This window comes from Phytophthora sojae (assembly GCF_000149755.1).
Source record: "Phytophthora sojae unplaced genomic scaffold PHYSOscaffold_2, whole genome shotgun sequence".
NCBI classification, from domain to species: Eukaryota; Oomycota; class Peronosporomycetes; order Peronosporales; family Peronosporaceae; genus Phytophthora; species Phytophthora sojae.
Genome location: NW_009258116.1, coordinates 7,350,650 through 7,374,599, shown reverse-complemented (window position 1 = coordinate 7,374,599; position 23,950 = coordinate 7,350,650). Strand labels below are relative to the sequence as shown.

Genomic DNA, 23,950 nt, shown 5'->3' with positions numbered 1-23,950 from the left:
CTCTTTCAATCGCTTGACGACTTCGGCGGAGAACGTTTTGCCACAGCAAACGGTAGTCACGGGCTCCTTGTACAGGTCACAAGTAATGGGGCAAATCAAGCTCTCCTCGCGATCTTTGAGTTGCAATCGGCGTGCCAGCCGCGCGTCGTGCGCCTGCTGCGCTGCAGAAGCCGCTTGACGCGTCCGCTCTTCCTCGAACGCGCTTGCTTGCTCGCGCATACCTTTCAACAGCTCATCATTTTCTTGCCGCAGTTGCTGCTCAGTAGAGACGCTGGCTTGCAGCGCGGAAAAGGCTGCTTGCATCTGCTGTATCTGCTGCTGCAAAGCCATCACGGTTGACTGCGGCGGTGGTAGCGGTGGATGCAGTCCCAAACCCGATACATTACGGGTGGCAAGTCCTACAGAAGTTCCAGCGGTGTAGTTGGTGACAGAAGGCTCAAGTGAAGACCCACCGGGCACGTTCACACCACTCGGTGTGACTAAGGGTCGGTCTTGGTTGAGAGAAGTGTTTGCTGGTTCAGCCAGCGCTCCAAATGCTTTAGCTCTCTCTTGATTTTTCGGGTAAACCAGATTGGAGATGAACTCGTCTAACGGCTTCACCACGACACGTCCCGGATATTGGGCCTGAAGGTCAATTAGCCCATCGTTCAAGGCGTGTAACCACGCGTGAATTTCCACATGCCATCGTTGCTCCAGGAACTTGCCGATGATTGTGCGGTAGGCATTCGTCTTCGTGCCACCGAGGCCACCGTCGCCCATGGCAAGCACTAGAGTCTTCTCGCTGGCCGTGTAGGCACCGTCAACGAGTTTGGACATCATTTCAACATGCAGCCCATTATCACTGCTCCCTGGTGTCATCGGAGCTATAAGAGTCCACCCAAGGCCTGCAAGAGCGCGCGCAAGATATGGACTCGACTTGCAATACGCGGCGACTTGGCACTTCACAGCTGCCGACTCACTCTCGCCGCACAAATGCTGCGTCAATGCTCGAAAGTCGAGGCGAACGTCCTGGGGGCTCCCAGCTCCATCAATTCTACGGTAGAGCGTGTGACTCGTAAACAACACACCAGCAATATTGTCCAAGTTGAGGAATACGTAGCGCTCACGATTCTCCATCGAGTAGACATTCGGTAACGTCGCCAATCTGCTCTGGCGACGCTTTGCTGCGTCTCGCTCTTGCTTACAGACCTGATCGTTCTCCTCGCTTCTCACTTCAGACGAATTTTGGTGGCGGAAGCTCGAAGGCGGCCCTGGAGAGGCTGTTGCAAGCGCCAACGCTCGTGCGTGCGGAACCGAGCGACTACTGCCGCGCCGAACGTTAGCTCGGTTCCACAATGCTCCATCAGTTGCCATCTGCGACAGCAAGGACGCTCCTCTCGCCCTTGCCGAAGCAGTTTCAGCAGTTAACGAGTTACTCGCAAGCAGCTCTCTCAGATGCTGGTCCAGATACACCACCTCGAAGCGCCCTGGGTGCATTCTACCCAGCTCATCAAGTGTCTGACTCCAACAACGCTGCAAGCAAAAAAGCTTCACGTGCCACCCACTGCCCAAATACGCCTGGACGCAGCTTTGAGTGGGAGGGCGCAGCTCGCCCGTGGCCAAAACCATCTTCTTCGGTGCACCGCCCGACTGGCGAGAAGCCCCGACTTGCTCCAGGTTCTTCTCCATCAAATCCTCAAGCGACCGGTGATCGAGCGCCCCCTTCTTCTTCAGATTCCACCCAGCAGTTTGGAGAGAGCGCGCATTCTCGAGACTCCCATTGAAGTAGCTTCCGGATCGACAGATTACCAGTGATGGCTGCTGTAGGCGCTGCCCATCCAGCAGCTCCGTCAGTCGCTCGGCACGCAGCAAGACTCCGTCTGCCGACATCCGCGCGAGTTCTTGGGGGAAAATTGTAGGCTGCGCCAGCAAGTGCATATTTATCGTAAACAGCAACGGGTCCAGGTCCAGGAAGAGGTAGTGTATTATCGGCTGCATTGGGATTCCTGGAGCCACCGAGCCACGTTGTAGCACGGAGCACAACGGTGGCAAGTATCGCGCTTGTGTCCTTGGCGGTTGCTTCGCAAATGAAGGACCGCGTCCCAAGAGAAAAGTGTCGGTCGGTCGGGGATCCATGCCATCAATCTCAAGTTGAAGCGTCTTGACTACCAAGTGGTTGACATGGCTACATACGTCCGATTGGAGGAATGCTTCGACCGCAGGAATCCGTCGCCCCTTGACGCGCCGCTCCGGGCGTGATCCAGCCCTTGACGGCCACTGCAGACTCATCGGAGGCCACCGCTGTACAGGCTCGCACCACGTACGTACGGAGTTGCCGTGCCCGCCCGCGTCTTTGAGTCAAAGTTTGACGGGGATAGACCGGAAGAGCTCTCCTTTTCGCGGTGCAAGACGCCAAGAGGGTCAACCTCTACGTGCTCTCTCCGTGTCGTAGGGACACGAGGGGCTCTGCAAGAGGACGATCGCGCGGCTATCTTGCTGTTCGACCCGGCTTTGGCGAGTTTGCTGTGCGCGAGATGATCCAATCGCCTTCAACTTGACAATTGCGGTGCGTGTGTAGCAGGGAGCTGAAGCTTGTCATTCCGACCGACGGCGCGATGGGGAGGGGCGGGAGGCACTGAATGCACCTTTGGCCCTCGGCCGGTGGCGGCGGCTCGCTCTCTCGCCCCCACTCTACGTTTTGCCGACAGAGAGAGAAGCACGCGGAAGCCTCCGCGTCTTACCTAGCCACTGACCCCCCAAGTTCCTCGACAAGATGGTTTGGCGTTCGTCCGTGAGTGCCGTGGTGGCCGTGGCCGTCGGCCTCTTCGCCCAGGCCCAGGCCTTTGACGTCACGCTCGTGAACTCGTGCTCCGAGTCCATCGTCGTCTTCGACTCGAAGACTACCGAGACGCTGCCGGTGGGCGGCACTAGCACGCGTACGGTCTCCCCGGGCGGTGCCTACGTGTACCGCAAGGGCACGGGGGGCCAGGCCACGCTGGCCGAGTTCTCGGCCGACAACAATGCAGCCTGGTACGACATCAGTATCATCCCCACGGGCGTAGGCAAGGGCCCCGGTAACTGTGGCAGCCTTGACGAGTGCAAGGCCGTCACGGGCGGTGTGGGCTTCAACGTCGCCATGAGCATCGAGCCCAGCCAGACGGACGGCCACCGCTGCGTATCGGTGACGTGCATGGAGGACGGATGCGATGACGGCTACCAGTTCCCGGCTGATGATACCAAGACGCACGCCTGCCCCAGCTCGGTTGACTTCACGGTTACGTTCTGCCCCGGCGGATCGTCAGGTGCAGCCCAGACGATCGAGCAGGTTGCGAACGAGGCTCAGAACATGGTACAGCAGTACACTGCGCCGGCGCCGACCACTGCGACGCCAACTCAGCCTCCCACTCAAGCGCCGGCCACTGAAGCGCCCACTGAGGCACCGACTCAGCCTCCCACTGAGGCGCCGGCCACTGAAGCACCCACTGAGGCACCGACTCAGCCTCCCACTGAGGCGCCGGCCACTGAATCGCCCTCGAAGGCACCGACCCAGCCTCCCACCGAGTCGCCGGCCACTGAAGCACCCACCGAGATCCCGTCCGTCTCAGGCTCTTCGGCGTCCGCTTCGAACGGCGTCGATGCTGGTGACAGCCAGTGGAACGAGTTCGTGGGCCAGGTTGGCGCTCACAACGAGACTTCCAGCGCCAACGACGTTGACGTGGGCGACGAGTCCAGCGGTGAGTCCAACAGCAAGTCGAACAGCGAGGCCAGCCACGCGTCCAACAGCGCGTCTTCCACGACCGAGCCCACCCCTTACCAGAAGGCGGGCACAACCATGAAGACCACGCCTTCGACTCTGAAGACGAACGACAACAACGGCGAGGTGGAGCAGGCGAACACGCAGTCGTCGGGTGGCGGCTCTGGAGGCACTGCCTACATCGTGCTGGCCATCGGCGCTGCCGTGGGTGCCGTTGCTGTGGCCGCCATCGTGGCTATTCGCAAGAAGAAGCAGGCTTTCGACGACATGGACAGCAAGACGCCTGTCATGGGCACCGACCACTCGGTGCTCATGACCGCGACCAACAGCAACAGCGCTGTCCTGTGAGCTTCTCCAGTAAGTAGTAGGTAGTATGCGGTGAAGACCGGTTGAAGGGAGCATCGGCCTACTTGCGGAATACTGTAGTGTCGATAGCCTAGGCATTGGCGATTTTGAGTTCTAGAAACGAGGTAACGAGGAACACTGTGTGAGTTCATTCATTTGTGCAAGACACGAACGAGGGCCATGAGCTCTCTATTCACCTCCTCAATTGCCCATAAGCTCCTGGATGTCAGCGCGACTCTGCTCCTTGGCCGGCAGCTCCTGGAAGCGCGTGTCCATCTCCTCTGTCCGCCCAACCTTCTTCAGTGCGTCAAGCTCCGCCGCGACGTCCAGCGGCTGCACCCCGCTTCCCATGGAGCGATGCACCTCGTAGAGATACAGCAGCGACGGGTACTGCTCATAGTCCTGCAGAATGGCCACGACATCCCGACGGACCGCGTCCGTCAACGGCAGCGACGCGTACGCCTCGATGGCCTCCGCGAAGCGTCCTCGGAAGCAGAACTCCTTGACGACGCTGGAGGCCACATGCAGGGGGACCCAGTCCCATTGCTTGTCGTCAGCCAGCACGGCAATGCTCTTGCTCTTGTTCGGGTGCTTGATCCTCCTGTTACCGGTCGTAGCAACCTGGCTGCTCTTGGCGGACGCTGCGAGTTCGTCGTCCACGTCCTCCTCCTCGTCTTCGCCCACGTCTTCCTCCTCTCCTTCCTCCTCCTGCGCTGCTGCCGTTTGGGCCCTGGCAGCCAGCGCTTCTCGGTGGCCGTTGTAGGCCTGCAGGTACGTCCTCAGCGGGGCCCCGGACAGGAAGAACTGGCGCTGGTAGTACTGCCGCCACACGGCGCCCCTGGCCATGTTGGCGTGCGGCTGCAGCGCCGCGAACACGGCGTCGGCCGCCCTTGAGTCGTCCGTGAGCTGCTGAAAGCCCCAGCGCACGAGGGGCGTGAGCAGCTGCACCTGCTTGGGGGCGAACAGCGCCTTGTACGGCAGCGGCCGGAGCTCCTCGGCCGAGAGCACGCGCTGCACGTCCTTGGGGTCCACCTGCAGGTACCCGAGCAGGCGCTTCGTCACGACGGCCGCGGGCAGCAGCTGCTCGTTGTCCTCCGCCAGCGACGCGAAGTCGAAGGCCGCGGCATCAGCACCAGCATCAGCATTGGCGTCGGTCGAGAGCAGCGCGCGACGCGCAGGACGCAGCAGCACTGCGCGGCGGCGAAGAGCGAGCATGGCTGCGAGTCAACTGATGGCCGGCCGAAAATGGGGTCGCTATGGTACTGTACTCACTGCATACTTTGTTCAAGTGTAACATACAAACGGCAAGTCAACGCGTGCAAGGTGAGACCTTGGACGCCGAGATGGCTACATGTGCAAGATGTTGCAGTCCGGCTCCTTCCTCCGACGAGCCGGTCGAATAGGATTGACCAACGCGTTGCTGCTTTCGGTGGCTCGAGCTCCATGGAGACCGCCGTCTCCGCGCGCAGGAACGTTCCGGAGCTCCCCGTCTTGGGCTCTCAAATCCATGTGCAGCCGCGGTATTGTGCCTCGCTGCGGATGCAGGCGCCGCGATGAGGCCGGTGTGGGAATCACCGACCGCATCATGGAGCGAGACGTTTGGTCGGGCGAGTCTGCGAATCCTCGTTGGTCTTTTCACGCAAGTCCGCGGACTGCAGGGCGGAACAGTCATTGCTGTCGAAACGAGCGATCGTGCGTGGTGGTGGTGACCGCCACGCTGCTGGAGCAATGCGGGCACGCGCGCACGAACTTGTTCGTATCGAGCTTCATGCCGTGCCGACGAAGTGCGAGACCATCCGCGCGCCACCCAACCACATGCCACACGCCGCCGCGCGAAAGAAGATCGAGGTCCAAGCTGCTCGGGTCTCTGCTGCTGCGTTGGGCTCCGGACCGGACCTCGCCGCCGCCACGAGAGACTCGTGGGCGCGTTGCAGCCGTTCCAGGCGCTGAACCGCGCGGAGTAAAAATGTCGAAGGAACGAAACGACCGCCGCGCCGCTCGAGAGTCGCCAGCGCTTGCTCGGCATTGTGCAAGTTGCGGTCGGAGACTCGGTCGACCAGGCTCGCTCGACGTCACCATAGCTAAGCTCCCGCAGCGAGTGCAGACCGAAGACGACCGCAGCGGCCATGGAGTTTCCCGTCAAGACGGACTTCTTCCCGCAGGTGCGGCTCACGACCGAGGAGCGGCGCCGCTATGTGGCGTGCGGTGAGCAGAGCGCCAGGGCTCTGCGCGGCAGCATGAAGACGCTGGACTGGAAGAAGATGGCGGAGAAGGACGGCGTGACCTACGCCCAGGCGCACTGCATCGAAGGGAGCGGCAGCGTCCCCAACTCGCCGTCGGCGTCTGAAGCCCCAAGCAAAACTACCGACCAGCCGCAGGCCGTCGCGTCGGCATGCTTGATGATGAGCGCGACGGCGTTTGCTGCTGGCACCATCAGCGAGACCCTGGAAGCGCTCGCGTCGCCCGTCACGGAGGACTATCGTCGCGCGATGCACTTCTTGCACGGCTCGCGCTTTGTGGACGGAGTTTGCTTGCACACGATCGCAGGTAGTGGCACCAACAACAGGTCAAGGGGCCCCAGCAACAACTCGCAAGCCTTCACAACCGTCAAATGGGCAGCGTTCGATGACGGCAAGGCCCTCAACACATCGGGGTCTCCCACCGGCACAGACTACTGCTTCCTCGAGCACTCGGGGATCCACCGAGGGGACCCCAACGGCGAGTCCGAGTTGTTCGGCTTCAGCATCCAAGAGTCGATCGCTCGAGAGGGAGAAGTCCCCTCGCTAGCTGGAGTCGGTTTTACCCGCGGCCACTTCCACCGCACGGGCATCCTCATCTTGCCCACGGACCGCTCCGACGTGGTGCAGGTCACATCCATTTTGCAGATGCGCATGGCGGAGGGGGCGGCTCTCGGTGCTTCGAGTGAAGGCGTCGGGGCCTCATCCGGCACCGGGAAAGTGAACGCGGAGGCGCTTGCTCGTCGGATGCGCAGACGCGTATCTGCTGTCGGACGGTTGGACTTGCTTCTTGAGCGACGGCGGCTCAGTAAGCTGGAGCACATGCCACGGGCCGACTGGGTAGCCGACGATGCGCGCAAGGCCTGCGCTGTTTGTGTGAAACCGTTTGCTCTTCGCCGACGCAAGCACCATTGTCGGCATTGTGGAGAGGTGGTGTGTGCGTCCTGTGCCCCCGCGCGCGAGGTGGACGTGGAAGCCACCACCACCACCAACGTGCGCATTTGTACAGCGTGCGTCGTCCAGGCGCGCGCTGGTTCGCAATCGCCTGGCGGCTACGATGCATTCGTGCATCACGCCCACTCTTCCCCGCTATCTCGGTCCTCGACAAATTCGACCGGTGAGAGCGCTATCTCCGCTAACAACAACGCCGAGCATGAACTGGATACGCGACCAAAGTCGCTATCGTCTGGGAGCAGCACGTTCTCCATTTCAAGTGACTCGCAGATGTCTGCGCGACTGACGCGCGCCGGCTACGCGGACGGAGCTATCAGGTTGTACGGCTATGAGGATGACCACTTGGACGCGTCGTCGTCCAGCTCCAGCAGCTACTCGGTGAGCGAGTTCGACACGTACGATACATTAGTTGCCATCCCCCTCCCCAACCAAGAAGAACCGCATCACCTGCACCCCTTCCGCAGGGGGCAGCGGAGAGGCAGCAACCAGTCATCGATCGCTTCGACGCCATCCTCGAGTGGTAATATGAGCAGCAGCACCGATCAGGCCGACGACCTACTGGAGCGTATTCGCGGGATGAAGGCGGATCTGTCCTCGCTAACGACATCCTACCGCCACTTGAGCGACGCCAGCATCGTCACGAGCAGCACTTCCGCCAGCGAGGAACAATTCGCATCATCCGTCCGCACGCCACGTTCCATTCCTCGTAGCTCAAATGCTGACCCCGTTAGCAGCAGGAGACGTCGCTCGGGTTTCAGCGACGTTGAAGGTGCTGCGAACGAGGGCGGCATGGATGTCGACTTCATCAACAACAGCGAGCACTTCACGTTGCTCTGCCCCGAGACGCTGAGCCGCCAGTGGCGCACGCGCACCAGCAGCCGCGTGCTGCAGGACGCCGGCGAGAAATCGCACCTCAGCGCGAGTTTGTCCAACATGTCCTTCGTGTCGACCCTGTCCAACTCCACCATGCTCGAGGACGACGAGGACGCGCACGACCAAGGAGGGCGCGAGTCCCAGGAGCTCGAGCGCAGCGCGAGTCATGCGGAGCTCCAAGCGCTGCGGCAGCAAGTGGAGGGACTCCACCGATCGCTGGCAGCCGCAACGTCGCAGCTCGACAGCATCCGCACGCGCCGAGCATCTCGCAGAGCACAGCCGCCGCTGACGGTGGACCCGGTAGCTGCGAGGCACCAGGCCACGTACGGGCTGCTGGTGGAGGAGCTGCACGAGATTATGGGCCTGCCCCGCCCCGGACGGGAGCACTAGTCGGAAAGAGAACTATATAAGTGTAGATTTGAGGGGTTTAACTTCAACGTATGCCACATTTCGACGGTCCGTTTGCTGGTCCTTCTCGCTTCGCTGTTGCCGACACTCAGCGAACGTCCACTGAGAGCGTTATCGTACACGGTGAAGCTAAAACGAGGAAGACACTGGGCGTCAATTCCCCTGCGCTCGGACCGTTCGCGCAGCCAGCGAGTCAAGAGGCAACTTCAACATGCACTTTTCGACCACCTGAACGAGCCAGTCGCGGCGTGACTTACACGCTCAGACAGGCAACGAATGGCTCCGCTCATCCAAGGCGCCGGCGCTGCGTAGGTCGGAGCCACGAATACATATACGGCATTTGCAATGTACAGCTGAAGTGCTGGTTGACGACTGCGGCAACGAACCGATGATGCTGGACAGTAGCCTGCCGGGGACTTCTCAGCGGCAATGACGAGCTCAATGCGAAGGCGCGGGCCGCTGTCGTCGAGTCAACGCGGGCGTAGAGACGGTGAAGCAGCCGGAAACGGAGCAGCGCTGGCGTCTTCGGTGCTTGATGGAGGTGGCGTCAAAGGGCCGCGAGCGCTCGTGTCGCTTGCGTGATTTTTTGCTGGAATCCATGACCACCCTGCTCAGCAGGCGGCGGGCGATCAGCCTGCCTTGCTAGGAACCAAGGACGTCTGCCGAGAGCAGCTCGACGGCCTTTGCCGCGATCTGCCAGCGACGGCTGTCGCTCAGGCCGCATGGCACGCACGCTGCGCGGCTCGATTTGAAAGAATCCCTGCCCGTCGCCATGTCGATCGGTCCGCCACCGCCGGACGCCAAAATGGCCCTTCTAGTGCGTAACCCACAACTGAGATGCAAGGGGGACCGCAATGGGTTCGCCGCCACTTCGAGAATCGCCCCCAGTCACGAAAGCGCCGAGTCGATCGCGAGGCGAAGCCCTCGCAGGAAGGAAGGAAGGAAGGCGAAAACAGCAGGCGAGGCGGGCGTGGCCAGCAGGACGCCATTTCCAGTCACGAGCCCCCGAACCGCGTGTGTAGCTGCGCCGCCGTGTGGTCAGATCCGCCCTATAGCCCCGCAGCCAGCCGCCGCCCGGAGCAGCCCAGCGCTCTATAAGGCCTCGGCTCGACCCCGCAGGAGGGTACCCCCACGTACACACGCGTTCACTCACTCGCGCGCGCCCAAGAGCTGGACGTAGACAAAGGTACGCACGCCGGTTACAGCGCGCCAAGTGGGTACGCGCTCCCCGCCGCGCCATATCAGCGCTGGCAAGCGAGCACTAACGACGTCCCCTGCAGCCACAGGCAGACCGACAGACTCGCAGGGTTCAGCGCCCCGACGGACGCGCGCCCCACGCAGCAACAGACGCAAGCAGTAGCAGCTCATGCGGACGGCCGCCGCCCTGTGCGCGGCGCTAGTGGCCGTCTCCCAGAGCGCGCACGGCCTGCGGGTCCTCTCCTCCGTCTGCGAGCACGTCGGCGAGCGGCCCGTGCGCGTCGAGGGCGTCTCCGGCGCCTTCTGTGTGCCGCTGCGGCCGTGCGAAGGGCCTCTGGGCGGCGCGGTCGACGAGCCGCTCGCGTGCCCTCGCGCGGGGCAGCGCGACGTGTTCGGAGACGGGATTCTAGCCAAGGACAGTTGCTGCGCGGTCGTGGACAGCCAAGGCGGCATCCTGGGCTGCGTCGTCGTGGAGGGATCGCAGACGACGTGTCTGCCGTCGGCGGAGTGGCCCCAGGCGCGCGAGTTCGCGCGAGTCGGGCGAAGGAGAGCGAGGGTGAGGATTCTACAGGTCGTCGCTGTGGCCCCAAGTGTCGATCCACAGGTGACGCCGGCAGCGGGATTTTTCACAGCTGCGACTACTATTGAGACTCCGACTGCAACAACAGCAACGCCGGCGACAACGACGGCAACGCCTGCAGCAACGACAGCAGCACCGACCACGCCGGTATCCACCACGGGAACGCCAGTAACAGAAGCCCCAGCGGCTACGACACAAGCTCCAGTGGCCCCAGTTGCCACGACAGAGGCCCCAGCAGCGACAACAGCAGCTCCTGTCTCTAGTCCAGTACCTCCAGCGCCGACTGAAGCTCCGGCAACAACAACCGCAGCCCCAGCTGTGACGACTGAAGCTCCAGTAGCAACCACTGCGACCCCGACAGAGGTCCCAGCCAGCACAACCGAAGCTCCGGTGGCTACGGCACCTGCAAGCACAACTGAGGCTCCAGTGACAGACACGCCCGTGGGTACGACTGCAGCGCCGACGGAAGTACCAATCGCGACGACCGAAGCTCCTGTGACCGACGCTCCAGTAGCAACGACCGCGACTCCAGTGACAGAAGCACCAGTAGCAACGAATCCAACTCCGACGGAATTTCCAGCCACAACTACGGAGGCTCCAGTGACGAATGCTCCTGTAGCAACAACCCCAGCAAGCTCATCTGAGACTTCTGTGACAGATGCTCCAGTGTCTACCACTGCAACTCCAACAGAAGCACCAGCCACGACAACCGAGGCACCGGTCACTGATGCTCCGGGGGCTACGACGCCAACGCCGACGGAAGGTCCTGTCACGACTACTCCAGCCGCGAAGACCGAAGCTCCCGCGTCAGATGCTCCAGTGCCCACGACCGCAACTCCAATAGCCCCAGTGGCGACGACAGAAACTCCAACGGAAGTCCCAGCCACGACGACCGAGGCTCCAGTGACAGAAGCACCAGTAACTCCAGCGCCGACTGAAGCTCCGGCAACAACAACCGCAGCCCCAGCTGTGACGACTGAAGCTCCTGTAGCAACCACTGCGACCCCGACAGAGGTCCCAGCCAGCACAACCGAAGCTCCGGTGGCTACGGCACCTGCAAGCACAACTGAGGCTCCAGTGACAGACACGCCCGTAGGTACGACTGCAGCGCCGACGGAAGTACCAATCGCGACGACCGAAGCTCCTGTGACCGACGCTCCAGTAGCAACGACCGCGACTCCAGTGACAGAAGCACCAGTAGCAACGAATCCAACTCCGACGGAATTTCCAGCCACCACATCTGAAACTCCAGTGACGGATGCTCCAGCTACAACCGCCGCGGCTCCAGTGACAGACGCACCAGTGGCTACGACTCCAGCAAGTACGTCCGAGGCTCCGGCGACAGACGCGCCGGTAGCAACGATTGCGACTCCAACGGAGGTTCCTGCCGCCACTAGTGTAGCTCCAGTGACGGATGCTCCTGTAGCAACGACCCCAGCTGTGGCCACTGATGCCCCAGTGACAGATGTGCCAGTGGCGACAACTCCAACACCGACGGACGTACCAGCCGCGACAACGGAGGCCCCAGTGACGAATGCCCCGGTGGCTACAACTTCAACGCCTACGGAAATTCCTGCTACCACGACTGAAGCTCCGGTGACGGATGCTCCAGCTACGGCAACCGATGCGCCCGTAACAGACGCACCGGTGGCTACGGCCCCAGCAAGCACGACCGAGGCTCCAGTAAGCGATGCGCCAGCAGCGACGACTCCAGCACCAACTGAAGTACCGGCCACAACGACGGAGGCCCCCGCAACGCATTCTCCAGTTGCGACGACAGCTACGCCGACAGACGCACCCGCCACGACAACCGAGACTCCCGTGACAGATGCTCCCATAGCCACAACAGCAACCCCCGATGTGACTACGGAAGCCCCAGTGGCTACGGCTGCAACTCCAGCTCCAACGGAGACCCCAGCTGCGACCGATACCCCGACAGCTACTTCAGAAACTCCAACTGTGACGACGGAAACACCGAGTGCTACAGACGCAATTACTGATGCACCGGTGGCAACATCAGCGACCCCATTGACGGATACGCCAGTTGCTACGACGACGACGCCCAGTACTGATGCCCCAACTCCAGCCGAGACTCCTACATCGACGACAGCTACCCCATTAGCGACGACTGAAGCCCCAGTGTCGTCGACGGACGAGTCGTCGTCAGCATCCACAGACACGCCGATTGCCACAACTGCAACGCCGACTGTAACTACTCCTGCTTCGTCGTCAGAGTCCAGCTCTGCAGGATCAACCGGTAGTGACTCAACGTTGGGTCCAACAAGCCCACCACCTGTCACGGCGACGCCCCCGTCTGGGTCAAGCTCAAATTCGGATTCCAGCGGGACTTCGACGCCAACAGCAACGCCGAGTCCGAGCCCAACGAGTCCACCCCCTGTTACTGCCATGCCGTCTTCAACTTCCGGCTCAGATTCAGGGAGTGCGTCTCCGACGCCGACATCGACGCCGGCGGGTTCCGCGACAAGCCCTCCTCCTGTGACGGCGGTGCCACCATCAACATCAAGTTCTGAAGCGGGATCTTTGTCTGGCTCTGATGGCGGAAATGCTGCGGGATCGTCGTCGGGAGTGTTGCCACCCAGCGCTTCTGGATCGGGGTCGTTGATTGAGGATTCGGCCGGCTCAACATCTAGCTCGACACCATCTACGGGATCGTTATCGGGCTCTGATGCAAGTGGCTCCGCTGGCGCACAGCCCGCCTCAGGGTCTTCATCTGATGCTAGTGGGTCGGCCGTGGCAGCCACAGCTTCGGAAGCGGCATCGGCGAGTTTGAGCTCCAGTGCTGTGGCCAGCAGTTTGCCATCATCGTCGTCCTCGGAGCCGGCAGATTTGGATTCCAGCTCCGGGTCAGTGGGGGCCAGTGCCTCGGGCTTAGCAGCAAGCAGCAACTCGAGGGAAGACTCCAGCCTCGATGGATCGGGGTCCAGCTCGTCGTCATCGTCGCGTTCGTCTTCGTCATTGCCGACGGAAGCCACTTCATCGAACGGCGTGTTGAAATTGACGCCCATTACTGACGACAGCAGCACCGGTGCCAGCGCGCTGTCGGAGGACGGGAGCCTCTCCCCAGCCAACGGGGGAGACGCCGGCGGAAGCAGCGTCCTGGGTACCAACACGATGATCTTCATCATTGTGGGGAGCGTTGCGGTTGTGGCGCTGATGTTTGGCGTCTTTTACCTGCGCCCTGCGCGGGGCAACCGCTTAGAACTGCTCACCCCACGCGAGCCTCCGCCGCCCATGGATCGCACGGGTGCGTACCCGTACGATAACTCGCTCGATTCGGACCCGTCAGCGCCGTATGATGCCTCAAGCACACCGCGGGCGATGATGGGATCGATCTAAGTGGGGTGGCGGTATATACGTAGCGTAGCAAGTAGCAACAATTAGTTTTGAGAACGTACGAGTAGAGCGCAATATTATGAGCTCGATGCGCGCTGTTGTACATATACACCATTTCGCGTCGAGAGCGCTAGGTATGAGGATTAGTACAAGCACAAGGATTGACACCAACAACACCATACACATCTGGCAAAGGGTCTTTTTCGTTTTGTTGGGATGTGGTAAGTTGTCCTTCAGCTTGACGGAAGGAATCCGCTAGTAGTACACAATGCCGGCGCTCCTCTGGACCTCGCAAAAACCTGCCGCATCGAATCACAGACGAGTGAATGAGTGAGTGAGTGATCAATGAGCAAGCGCTAGTTGTTAGCCACACACACACACACACACACAAAGCGGCACGTACGGCGTTTGAAGAAATCGTAGCTGGAAGCCGCGTCGAAGCCCGAGCTCTCCACCAAGAAGCTGTCGCGGTGCTGCATCTGTGTTTGCCTGGATCGGTCCAGCATGGCGATCACGTGCTCGCGGAAGTCCACTACGGCTGCATCGGAGCCCGCCCCACCCTTGGCACTGACAGCGGACTGCTCGTCATCAACTACGGGGCAAGCGACGTCCCCTACTACGATAAAAGGCACCACGTCCTGCAGCTGCGAGAGCACGGCGCGACACAAACCCGCGTCCATGTCCCTAGCTAGATTCGTGGGCGGATGGAAGATGTCGACCGCTGTGTTCTCGTCCTCTAGTGTCGAGTCTCCATCTGCGGAGCGGGGCCGCTCGTGATCCTCCTCCTGCTGCTGCTGCTTCTGCTGGTGTTGAAGGCGCTTCTGCTCCTTGGCTGCTGCACGCTTCTGCTTCTGTCTCAGCTTGTGCTTCTGACGCGGCTTCCGGCGCCTGGCCGTCGACTTCTCCAGCTCGTCCTGCCCCTGCTCCTTCATCTGGAGCGACTCCTGGTCGTCTACGGTCTCCGACGGCATCACTGCTTCTTCCCCGTCCGTCTCCTCGGCCGAGCCAGCGCCTACTTCCTCCTCCCGTTGCTGCTGCTCCTTGGCGTACACCTGCCACTGGGTCGTTGGCAGTCCGTTGTACGGCAGGAACACCGCCTCGTCCTCCGAGCCGCTCTGCGTCTCCTGACTCGACGACTCGGCCACGAACGCGTCGACCGGAGACACGACAGACACCGCCTTTTGCTTGCCAGCGGCCAGCGCCTCCGCCTCGCTGGCCAGCAGCTTCCGCGCCTGCCGCTGCTGCTGAGCGAAAACCGCCTCCTCGTCTTCCTCTTCCTGGCCGTCATCCTTCTTCTTCTGCTGCTGCTGCTGCGGTTTCTGCGGCGCTGCCGGCAGCGGCCGGATCCCCAGCGACTCGGGCATGGGCTGCACGGCCTTGGCCTTCCAGAGCAGCTGCTTGAGCAGTGGCGGTTGCTGCTGCTGACGGTGCTTGGGCTGGCGGCCGCCCTTGGGCCGGAAGCGGCGCGCGGGCGGCGACTTGCTGCTCCTGTCGTGGCTGTAAGGCTGCTGCTGCTGCTGCTTCCGCTGTAGCTGCTGCTGCGTGGGCTCCGGCTGCTGGTTGTCCTCGGGCACGGGCACCTTGCGGCGGTAGCGCAGCGGCGCGGACGCGAACACTCGGCGCTCGGGCGTCTTCCCCATGCTCGATCGATCGATTGATTGTCCTGGACTGGAGGGTCGGCTGATCACCCTTTGACTTCGGCTCGAAAAAATTGTTTTATCGTCGGAGCGCGCCATGCGACTTGGCGTCTGTATGCCCCATACGAAAACCAAGTCACGTTTTTCTAGAAAACCCGAACAACATGGCTACACTGCAATGATTCCTCAAGGATGACGACACCTACCTGCACATGTAAGTTCGCTCTACTAAGGCCTTAGACCTCAAGATCGAAGGCACCTGGGAATATAAATGAAGTTCATTGCAATGCGTTTGCTGGTGCTACGGCTAGGGAGCCTAGCTCACTCACGCGCCCACTCGCTACGTATCCTGGCGTCGTCCCCCTTCCACTCGAGTTGGCGACACCCGTCGTTTGCCCCCTCCCCGTACAGCCGCTTAGTTCTCCTCGGTCAGCACGTTGAGCACGACGTTGAGGTTGCCGTCGCTCTTCTCCAAAATGTCAATGACGCGCGCCGGGTTGGCGTTCGGGAAGATGCCGCTCACGACCGAGAGCTGCTCGGCCCACTTGACCTCCGCCTCGGAGAAGGCCACGGAGGACGCGATGGACGGCGTCTCCTCGGTCGTCTCCTGGGCGGGCGGCGCCTCCTCCACCACGGGCGCGGGTGGGGGCGTCACCACCGCCGACGGCTGCTGCTGCTGAGGCGCCTCAGGCTTGTGCTCCGCCTCCACGGGCGCGGTGGCCACAGGCACGGGGGCCGCCGTGGCCTCGCCCGCCTTCTTCTCCGGGATGAAACGGTTGATCTGGCCCACGAGGCCCTGGGCGAAGCTGGAGAAGCCGCCAGCCGCCGCCTTGGGCGACTCGGCGTGGTCGCGCGCCACCTGGTCCAGCGAGACGCTCGTGTTGGGCGCGGGGCTCGAGGCGAACTGCGCGTCGCTCTTGAGCTTCTCGAGCGTCACGGCCAGCGCCTGCATGAGCTGCTCCACGGACTTGACGAGGGGGTCCGCCACCTGCTCCTGAAACTCGGCCTGGCGCCGCGTGACGGCCGCGAACTTGAGCGACTGCACGGGCTCGCGCGCGCCCAGGAAGACGCGCACGGCCTCCTGGAACTCGGCGTCCGTCGTCACGTTGACGCAGTCGCCCTCCGGGTCGCGGTACTGCACGAGGAAGTCGCCCACGGGCAGGCGGAAGGTCTGCGCCATGAGCTGCGTCAGCTCCGCCAGCGAGAAGCCGCGCAGGTCCACGCGCGTGCGGTGGATGTCCCCGTTGAAGGCGATCTTGAGCGCCACCTGGTGCTGCTGCTGCATGTCCGCCATCGCTCCTGGTCCGCTTGGGGTCTTGTTCTTCTCTATCGATTCTGAAGGGAAGAACGGGATTTTCAGAGAATGTTCAGGACGTGACCTATAGTCTAGGACGAAACCTTCGATTTAGCTCAGGACCGAACCTATAAATACGAAACTTCAACTCAAGGAGGACACACGGAGGACAACCAAAATGGGCATTACATATGTATTAATATATTGAGTTCATACAAGAAGACTGGTGCTCGAGGCGCACGCCGCTGCTGCTGCCGTTCAGCAGTGCATAAAGGCCATGGACCGCTTGGAGATGTAGCGCTTCTTGGCCGGCTTGGGCGCGGACTGCGGCTCGTGCTGCGCTTGCTTCTGCTCTTTGAGGACGCTGGCGGGGTCCTTGGCCTTCACGACTTGGATGGACGCGGGCGGCTGCTGGTTGCTGGACTCCATCGCGTGAGGCTTGCTGGGGCTCGAGGTGAGCTGAGTGTGGCTGTGGCTTATCGCGCAAAAACGAGAATGAGCCGAGCAGCGAAGCGAAGTGAGCCGCCGGCATTCGGGTTCTTGGCTTCGTTGGCGTCGGTCGGCTCTCCCGGCCCGGGATTGCGGCCGAAAGTTGACGCGTGCGGCGCGGCTGAGCAATCGACCGCGTCTCTGCTCAGAGGGCACGCGCTTGAGTGTTGGTGTTGAGACGGCCCCTCTAAACGTTGGCCCCCTCCCAACGCGAGTGCTTCTCATCGGCGTGTCTTCCGAGCTTTATCTCGCGGCCACTGGCGCGCGAAGGACGGAGCTTGAGATCGTTGAAGTTGCGCCGCGAGTGAAGGTCGCACACACGCTGTAGGTCTTGTACCCAGCGAGCTTTGTCGTAGGACTCTCCTACGCTTCCTACGCTCGGGCTCCGGTATTGGCCGTCATCTACGTGTATTCGGTTCAGCGGGCAGGCCTTCGTTCATGAGCGAGCTTCTTGTGATCAACACGATAGAGGTGAAGGTGCAATTACAATAATATATTAACATGGGTGAGAGAGGCCGCTACTCGTCCTCGTGGATCGCGTCCAGCGGCGTCCAAGACGCTCGCCTGCGCTGCTGCATGTCGAGCGTGAAGGGGACGCGCCTGCCGGCCACGGTCACGGTGTCGCAGTCTGTGTACGCGGCGGGGATCTCGACGAGTCCTGGCTTGTTCACGACGCTGGCGCTGCGCTTGGGGCACACGCACTTGGGGCCTTTGCCCAGCAACCTGCGCCACAAGCTGCGGCGACGTCTGGGCGTGTTTTCGAGTGCTGCTGCGGGGCACTCAGTGGGGTAGTTGGCGGCCTGCTTGGCCTCGGTTGTGCTCTCCACGGCGTGCTTGAGCTTGCATCTGAGTTTGAAGTCCTTGGCCCCGCAAGTGCACGGCGTCCGCACGAAGTCCTGCTTCTTGGGCGCCTGGACGAACACGGGCATGGGCGGCGCGAGCATGGTCGTCGCGGTTCGTGAATGCGTCGGGCGTGCGGTGCGCTGCTTGGGGGTCGGATTCGTAAATGAGCTGCTAGCGACAAGGTCGGCGGTGCCGCACAGCGCCTTCGGCCAAAGCTCCTGGGCACGCGCATCGGCCAGAATGATGGCCGATCCCCGCGTTATGTGCGGGCAGCGTTAGCCGACAATGCATTTCGCCACGGTCTCTGCTCACTGCCCTCGAACTCGCGAAGGGGATTGGCTGCAGGAGCGTGGCGGCGCGAGTGCGACGACGCATAGCCGGCCAGGAACCGGAACCGGAAGTGACCGCCGCCAGCTTATCACGAGCGTAGACTGGTACGTAAAGCCGCACAGTCGTGAATCTAGGATTCTCTGCATTGACGAGGGAGGAGGCGGCTTTAGTCCATACTGTGCCGTCGACATGCAGAGTCCTCATGAAGGTGCTACATGTGCAGCCTGCTGAAGAAAGCGTGCTCAAGAAGACTGGACCTTGGGGGCACAAGACCCCCCAGGTGCAGCACTGCAGCACGCGTGTGGCGGTACAAGCGGAGACCTACAACTTCAACTTGGATTAATTTAATCAGTCGATCGGCTGAACTTCAGCCGTGGAGATTCAGCTGAAGGTTCTGGAGAAAGCAAGCGAGTGCATTGCGAAGAGTGGATACCTAACAACTTTGGATTGGCCGCTACTACACGGGATTGATACTATTCTGGCAAGTGGTTGGGGCGGCGGACTCAGTTGAACGAGTGGATCGACATTGCTTCCGAGCTCGAGGAAGTCGAGAAGCTGCACGTGCTGTTAATGCCGATGGACCCGACCACGTATCTGCTCTTCTGGTTGTTCTCCATGATCTGCGCGCACGCGACCTCCACGGCGCTGGAGGACGACACGGTGGCGAGGCACCCGGCACAGAACGTGATCTTCCGCTGCGACAGCTCGAGGTCCGCCGTCACGAGGCTGATCTTCTTCTTGATGCGGCAGCCGCTGCATACGACGCGGAAGCAGCACTTGCAGATGTTTTTGTCCTTGCCGAAGCTCCAGCCCGACGGGGTCTTGAGGCACGTCGCGCACGCGGCACCCGGGCTCGGAGCGCCGTGCAGCCTGACCTCGGCGTGACTCTTCTCCATCTTCCACGTCAACTTCCTCATCTGACCGCAGTACACATACCGCAGCGGCGACATGAAGGCCTCGGTCATGACGGGCACCGCCAGGAAGCGGATCATATCGCCTGCGGGGTCCATGAGCCCCGTCTTGCAGACGTCGATGACGTTTGGCGCGAGCTGCCGGAAGAAGCCGCAGATGGACAAGTCACCGCGGACGCGGTCGGAGAGGTGGTTGATCTGAGGGAAGTCCACCGAGTGAAGGAAGTGGTAGCCGGCGCGCTCGCCGTTGGGCAGGTACACGAAGCCCGTGCACTCGAGGTAGACGTAGTCGCGATTTTGCACGATGGTGGTCATGCGCAGCGGGATGTCGAGCTCCATCCATTTGACGACGACCGACGTGAACGGGTCCTCGGCCGTGGGCTCAATGATGGTCGACAGCACAGCCGCTCCGCTGAAGTCGTGAACATACGAGGCCTTGATGCGCATCTCTTCCAGCGTGGGGTTAACGACGCCAAACATCATGTCGTCTAGATGACCAGGGACTCGTCCGACTGAGAGGATGGCCGGCAGCTTGGACGAGTTCGGATCTGATAGCGCGTCGGCGCCGCTGTACTCCGGCCGCTCCGTGTAGACGTTCATGTTCTCGCGCTCTCGGGCCAGCTTCCAGCGCTTGAAGTCGACCTTGCGGCCGCTCTTGAAGAAGGGGATGTCGCGCTCGAAGTTGGCTTGGATGAGCGTGCGCCCGAGCTGGAGGAGCTGGGCCTTCTCTTCGTGCGAGAGCGCCAGCGCTGGGAACGGGTTGATGGTGAATCGCTCGCGCGTCATCGCGGATATTACCAAGTAAGGCCTCTGGACGGCTGACTCAAGTGTGCGCCGCGACGAGAAAATGGGAATGAGCTAGAACGACGCCCACCGGCCTCAGGACTCGGTCGAACCTGCTGATCTGGGCATCGATTACTGTGGCGCCGACGCCGTAGAGGCAACAAGCAACGCGCACAGAAAAGTAAAACAATATGGTCGTCTGTCGATCAGAATCGAGCGTTCAGGTCGTCTTCAAGCTGAGCGTTTTGCACAGGGACGATGGAGTGCCGGATGGGAGTGGAAAATCGTGCTGCAGCATGTGGCCGAATCAGGCGAAGCGCTGTCCCGTTCGAGACTTGGTCTCGCGATGCAGCATAAGATCGTTACCGACTCGAAATAGGCGCAACGTTGACCTGCTGTGGACTGCCAATTCAGCGGATTCGCAACAGCTCGCTGCTGCCACGTGACCAAGATGTCCCGAACGTCATTCATCTGTGCTTACCAAGCTCGGGCGACTTCAAGAGCACCTCGCTCGCTAACTCCAATTGGTTGTTATCATTGAGAACGGCGTTGTTACTCTTTAGATGAAGCTCTTCTACTCAAGCACAGTGATGAGCTCGTAGCCGGGCTGCCCGCAGGTAGTCCGCCCCCGCGTAGATACCGTTCTGACGTCGCGTTTGGTCCAGCGAGTAGATCGCACCATTATTGAGTTGGCGATGGCCTTGTGGGCATGGAGAGAATCTACGCTTGCACGATCCGTCGGTCACTTTGCAAGCCGCCCCGAATTCAACAAGCTGACCAGGAGAAGCATCGACCTCGAGGATTGGGAAGACGACGAGCCGCCGATGCTGGGCGAGGCCGACAAGCTGGAGACAGACAACCAAGCAGCCGATGCATCTACACAACCGCAGGAGTCTAGCGTCATGGCCGAGATGCTTGCGGTCGCTTAGCGTGCCAAAGAGGACAAGCGCAAGCAGCAAGTGAGCGAGCGCAACCGCAAATCTTTCGGCCAGGGGCTCAAGAAGGGCTTCCTTCTTCAACACAAAAAGCCAAGCGGTCCAAAGAGAAGACAGCACCGAGTACATCAGTTTTGGAACCAATTCGGCAGCAAGCGGTACGGTAAAAATTGTTTTTGAAAGGAAGATACTGCGATCTGTACAACAAGTTTTTTTTTCTGCTGGTTACAGCGAGATGAGCGCCTATTGATCGTCAAAGAGAAGCAAGAGGGAGCTGCGACGACCAGCCCAACGTTCGTGTTTCCAGGCGTGCAAGAGGCCATGAAGAGCATGAACCAGCTAGGCCCTAAAGGTTTGGATCGCGGCACGAGCCCCGCCTCTTGCATTTAACTACAAACTCGAACTCATATGGATGAGCGAACGATTCTTCGAAAAATTCGCGCGCAACCCCAAGCTATGTCTGCATATTGATACTTCGGCTATCGATAATGGGCGGCCGGTTTAACGTTTGGGTCTGTTCATGCCAGCGCTGCAAAATCCGGCTTTCACGACGGCGATGCAGCAGGACCCTCAAGCTGCTATTCTGAAATACCAAAAGGACCCAGCCGTATCGACGATGTTGCGTGACTTCATGGAGTTTCTTGGGAGCCATTTTGAAGAGGTGGGTCTAGTTTCCATGTGGCTGTGATACTGCGACCCGACGAGAACTCTAATTCTCACGGCGAGTGCTTGTTGTCTGATAGCTGGACGCTTCGCCACAAAGGTCAGCAACACAGCGCCAACAAGCTGTCAGAAGAGACCTCCGCGTGGATACCAACAACCAGACGCCTCCAGGCTGGAGCTGCTGGAGTCCAGCAGCTTCGAATCCCCCGGCCATCGTCGACCTGGACGAGACGCGACGCCAGGCCATCGCCGAGCTGCTGGCGGCCCTCTCGGACGGGAACTTGATGCAGCGTCTGCACGCGTGTCAGCAGTCGCCCGGCGAGCTGCAACGTCTTGCGCAGGACCCCGTGCTGGGCCCGAAGCTGCGGTTGCTGATAAGCACAACATGGTGCAGTTAGCTCAACAAGTTGGTACGCTTCGACATACACTTCGATTGCAGTTTGACTCCCTCAGCCGCATATACACATACAGGTATGCATTTCTGCCGAGTGCTGGAGCTCTAGTACGCTCACTCGACCAGGTGGCCATGCTGTTGCTGTGGACATGCCAAGCCGATGAGCTTCATCTTGAGTCTCTTGCTTCCGCTTAAGTGCGACGTCCATCGGAGTCACTAAAGCCCGATCTTGATGCTGGTCGTGACGACGGACGATGCGGCGCGCCCGCCGCTGCTGGTGCCGTCTCCGTCCAGCGCGGCGCCGAGTGAGCGCAGCCGCCACTCGCGCAAGGTCACGCGCGACATCGCGGCGCTGGACTTCCTGCAGAACATCCCCATGCGCTCCGAGGCCGCAGCCGCCGCCGCTGCAGCCGCCGACGCGGACGCCGAGTCGGAGGCCAACGGACGAGAAAACTCGACGGCGGACGCGCCCAGCAGCGCCGCTCTGGGGGCCTCCAACGGGGCGTCGAGCGCCGCCACGGCCGCCGCCTGCTCGGGCGCAGAGCCTGAGCCTCTGGCCGGCCGCCGCCTGCCCGGCATGGCCGCCACCGTCGTGCACGTGCCGCCGCTCTTCCGCTACCGCTTCACGACCAAATTCCCGGCCGCCTCGGCCGTCGTGAGGCGCTGGGAGGGCGTGATGGTCCAGCAGGGGCTGCTGGACGCCAGGCTCTTCTTCTCCCGAGGCTGCGGCTACCCGCTGGCCACGTCCACGATCATCAACGTGCGTCCCCCCCTCTCCTATAGTAAGCATGGCATGTAATATCCACTGACGCTCTGCTGCTGCTGCTGCAGTACAATGGCAACGAGACGACGGCCAGGAGGAGGCGCTTCGCGTCCATGAGCGGCCTGGCGCTGGAGCGGCCGTCGCCGACCCACTACGACTGGCGCGGCACGTCCTACTTCCGCCTGCTGCACGCGACCTGGTCGGCCTGCGACCCGGACCGCGACCGGGAGGACGCGCACCCAGAGCGCGTGCCGTACTCAGCCAACTTCCTGGACGACCCGGAGTTCCGGCAGGGCCGCCACCGACACGTCGTGCGCGGAGACAAGACCCTCGGGCCCATCATCTCGAGCATCCTGCTGTTCGTCAAGCCGCACGAGCTCAAGGACGAGCTCAACCAGAAGTTCCAGGAGAAGCACGCGTGGTGGCTGCAGGACCCGTCGCTCTCGCTCAGCAAGCTGCGGCACCTCAAACGAGAGGCCGTCATGTGCAGCCAGCGACTGGACCTCGAAGTGGCCACGGTGGCGCTGGCCTGCGTGCTGTTCGAGAAGCTCGTGCTGCAGCACTACATCACCAAGGTCAACCGCAAGCTCTACATGGCTGTGTGCTTCCTTCTGGCCGTCAAGTTCAACGAGCCCTGCGCCTCGGACGAGCGCAAGCGCGTGATCCGGCAGCTTCTGGAGGACATCGACCGCGCGCACGCCCTCCCTTCCCGAGACGTCCTCACAGCCGAGTTCACAGTGTACGCGCAGCTCTCCTTCAACCTCCACGTCCCGATCGCTGAAGTGCACCCGCACTTTGTTCGCCTCTTGAAGATCATCGAGAGCAACCCGCGCAAGTACCTGGACGACGACGTGTTCACGTCCTACTCGGCGCTGTTGGCGATGGAAGAGCAGGCAGAGAACCTCGGCATGGTGTTGTCGGACCCTCTGGATGGCTTTGACGAGACGACTGACGGCGAGGCACGGCTGAGTGACGACGACGACGATACAGAGCGCGGCAGCGGCACTGACAACGATCAGCGAGGACGGAAACGGAAGAACTCGGGCGGAGGAAGCAAGAGCAAGAGCACCGCCGACGACCCATCAATGTTCCCGTGGCAGAATGTGTCCTTCACGCAATGGTGGCGGAAGCGCCGCAACTCGCGAGAGCGACATGAGTCGCCGCCTGCCTCACCGCTGGCAATTTGAGGTCGTACCGCTCACTTAATTACTTATCTCATATGCTATC

General features: G+C 61.4%; 11 protein-coding genes across 11 annotated transcripts; 6 read left to right on the top strand and 5 right to left on the bottom strand.

The window, feature by feature from the left end:
• Window positions 1–546: 546 nt before the first annotated feature.
• On the bottom strand, window positions 547–1,977 carry PHYSODRAFT_483067 (hypothetical protein; the record flags this gene model as incomplete). The annotated part of the gene is made up of 2 exons (XM_009522072.1): window positions 547–1,259; window positions 1,416–1,977. Coding segments are annotated over 2 exons (1,275 nt in total), but the record flags the coding sequence as incomplete, so codon positions are not given.
• An 835-nt stretch (window positions 1,978–2,812) lies between these two features.
• On the top strand, window positions 2,813–3,286 carry PHYSODRAFT_414286 (hypothetical protein; the record flags this gene model as incomplete). The annotated part of the gene is made up of 1 exon (XM_009522071.1): window positions 2,813–3,286. A coding segment is annotated over one exon (474 nt), but the record flags the coding sequence as incomplete, so codon positions are not given.
• Window positions 3,287–4,279: 993 nt separating this feature from the next.
• Window positions 4,280–4,924, bottom strand: PHYSODRAFT_485750 (hypothetical protein; the record flags this gene model as incomplete). The annotated part of the gene is made up of 2 exons (XM_009522070.1): window positions 4,280–4,624; window positions 4,763–4,924. The coding sequence occupies 2 exons, from the start codon at window positions 4,922–4,924 to the stop codon at window positions 4,280–4,282; spliced, it is 507 nt and encodes a 168-aa protein (XP_009520365.1).
• A 707-nt stretch (window positions 4,925–5,631) lies between these two features.
• PHYSODRAFT_326145 (hypothetical protein) lies at window positions 5,632–6,042 on the top strand (the record flags this gene model as incomplete). The annotated part of the gene is made up of 3 exons (XM_009522069.1): window positions 5,632–5,770; window positions 5,805–5,941; window positions 6,013–6,042. 3 exons carry the CDS (start codon window positions 5,632–5,634, stop codon window positions 6,040–6,042), a joined length of 306 nt encoding a protein of 101 aa, XP_009520364.1.
• Window positions 6,043–6,339: 297 nt separating this feature from the next.
• Window positions 6,340–8,532, top strand: PHYSODRAFT_483477 (hypothetical protein; the record flags this gene model as incomplete). Its single annotated transcript, XM_009522068.1, has 1 exon — window positions 6,340–8,532. The coding sequence occupies one exon, from the start codon at window positions 6,340–6,342 to the stop codon at window positions 8,530–8,532; it is 2,193 nt and encodes a 730-aa protein (XP_009520363.1).
• Window positions 8,533–13,379: 4,847 nt separating this feature from the next.
• Window positions 13,380–13,817, top strand: PHYSODRAFT_285036 (hypothetical protein). The gene has a single exon (XM_009522067.1). It carries the CDS (start codon window positions 13,460–13,462, stop codon window positions 13,682–13,684), a length of 225 nt encoding a protein of 74 aa, XP_009520362.1. The 5' UTR covers window positions 13,380–13,459; the 3' UTR covers window positions 13,685–13,817.
• Window positions 13,818–14,037: 220 nt separating this feature from the next.
• On the bottom strand, window positions 14,038–15,321 carry PHYSODRAFT_326142 (hypothetical protein; the record flags this gene model as incomplete). Its single annotated transcript, XM_009522066.1, has 1 exon — window positions 14,038–15,321. One exon carries the CDS (start codon window positions 15,319–15,321, stop codon window positions 14,038–14,040), a length of 1,284 nt encoding a protein of 427 aa, XP_009520361.1.
• A 412-nt stretch (window positions 15,322–15,733) lies between these two features.
• Window positions 15,734–16,603, bottom strand: PHYSODRAFT_350059 (hypothetical protein; the record flags this gene model as incomplete). The annotated part of the gene is made up of 1 exon (XM_009522065.1): window positions 15,734–16,603. The coding sequence occupies one exon, from the start codon at window positions 16,601–16,603 to the stop codon at window positions 15,734–15,736; it is 870 nt and encodes a 289-aa protein (XP_009520360.1).
• Window positions 16,604–17,619: 1,016 nt separating this feature from the next.
• PHYSODRAFT_555023 (hypothetical protein) lies at window positions 17,620–19,971 on the bottom strand (the record flags this gene model as incomplete). Its single annotated transcript, XM_009522064.1, has 2 exons — window positions 17,620–18,112; window positions 18,788–19,971. 2 exons carry the CDS (start codon window positions 19,969–19,971, stop codon window positions 17,620–17,622), a joined length of 1,677 nt encoding a protein of 558 aa, XP_009520359.1.
• A 1,341-nt stretch (window positions 19,972–21,312) lies between these two features.
• On the top strand, window positions 21,313–21,567 carry PHYSODRAFT_418961 (hypothetical protein; the record flags this gene model as incomplete). Its single annotated transcript, XM_009522063.1, has 2 exons — window positions 21,313–21,361; window positions 21,431–21,567. Coding segments are annotated over 2 exons (186 nt in total), but the record flags the coding sequence as incomplete, so codon positions are not given.
• Window positions 21,568–22,539: 972 nt separating this feature from the next.
• Window positions 22,540–23,942, top strand: PHYSODRAFT_539971 (hypothetical protein). Its single transcript, XM_009522062.1, has 2 exons — window positions 22,540–22,720; window positions 22,792–23,942. The coding sequence occupies exons 1-2, from the start codon at window positions 22,637–22,639 to the stop codon at window positions 23,908–23,910; spliced, it is 1,203 nt and encodes a 400-aa protein (XP_009520357.1). The 5' UTR covers window positions 22,540–22,636; the 3' UTR covers window positions 23,911–23,942.
• The last annotated feature ends 8 nt before the right edge of the window (window positions 23,943–23,950 follow it).

Coding starts and splice junctions, on each gene's coding strand:
- PHYSODRAFT_285036 (XM_009522067.1), top strand. CDS start 13,460: ATGATCTTCATCATTGTGGGGAGCGTTGCGGTTGTGGCGCTGATGTTT.
- PHYSODRAFT_539971 (XM_009522062.1), top strand. CDS start 22,637: ATGGTCCAGCAGGGGCTGCTGGACGCCAGGCTCTTCTTCTCCCGAGGC. Junction 22,721..22,791: donor CCACGTCCACGATCATCAAC/GTGCGTCCCCCC, acceptor CTGCTGCTGCAG/TACAATGGCAACGAGACGAC.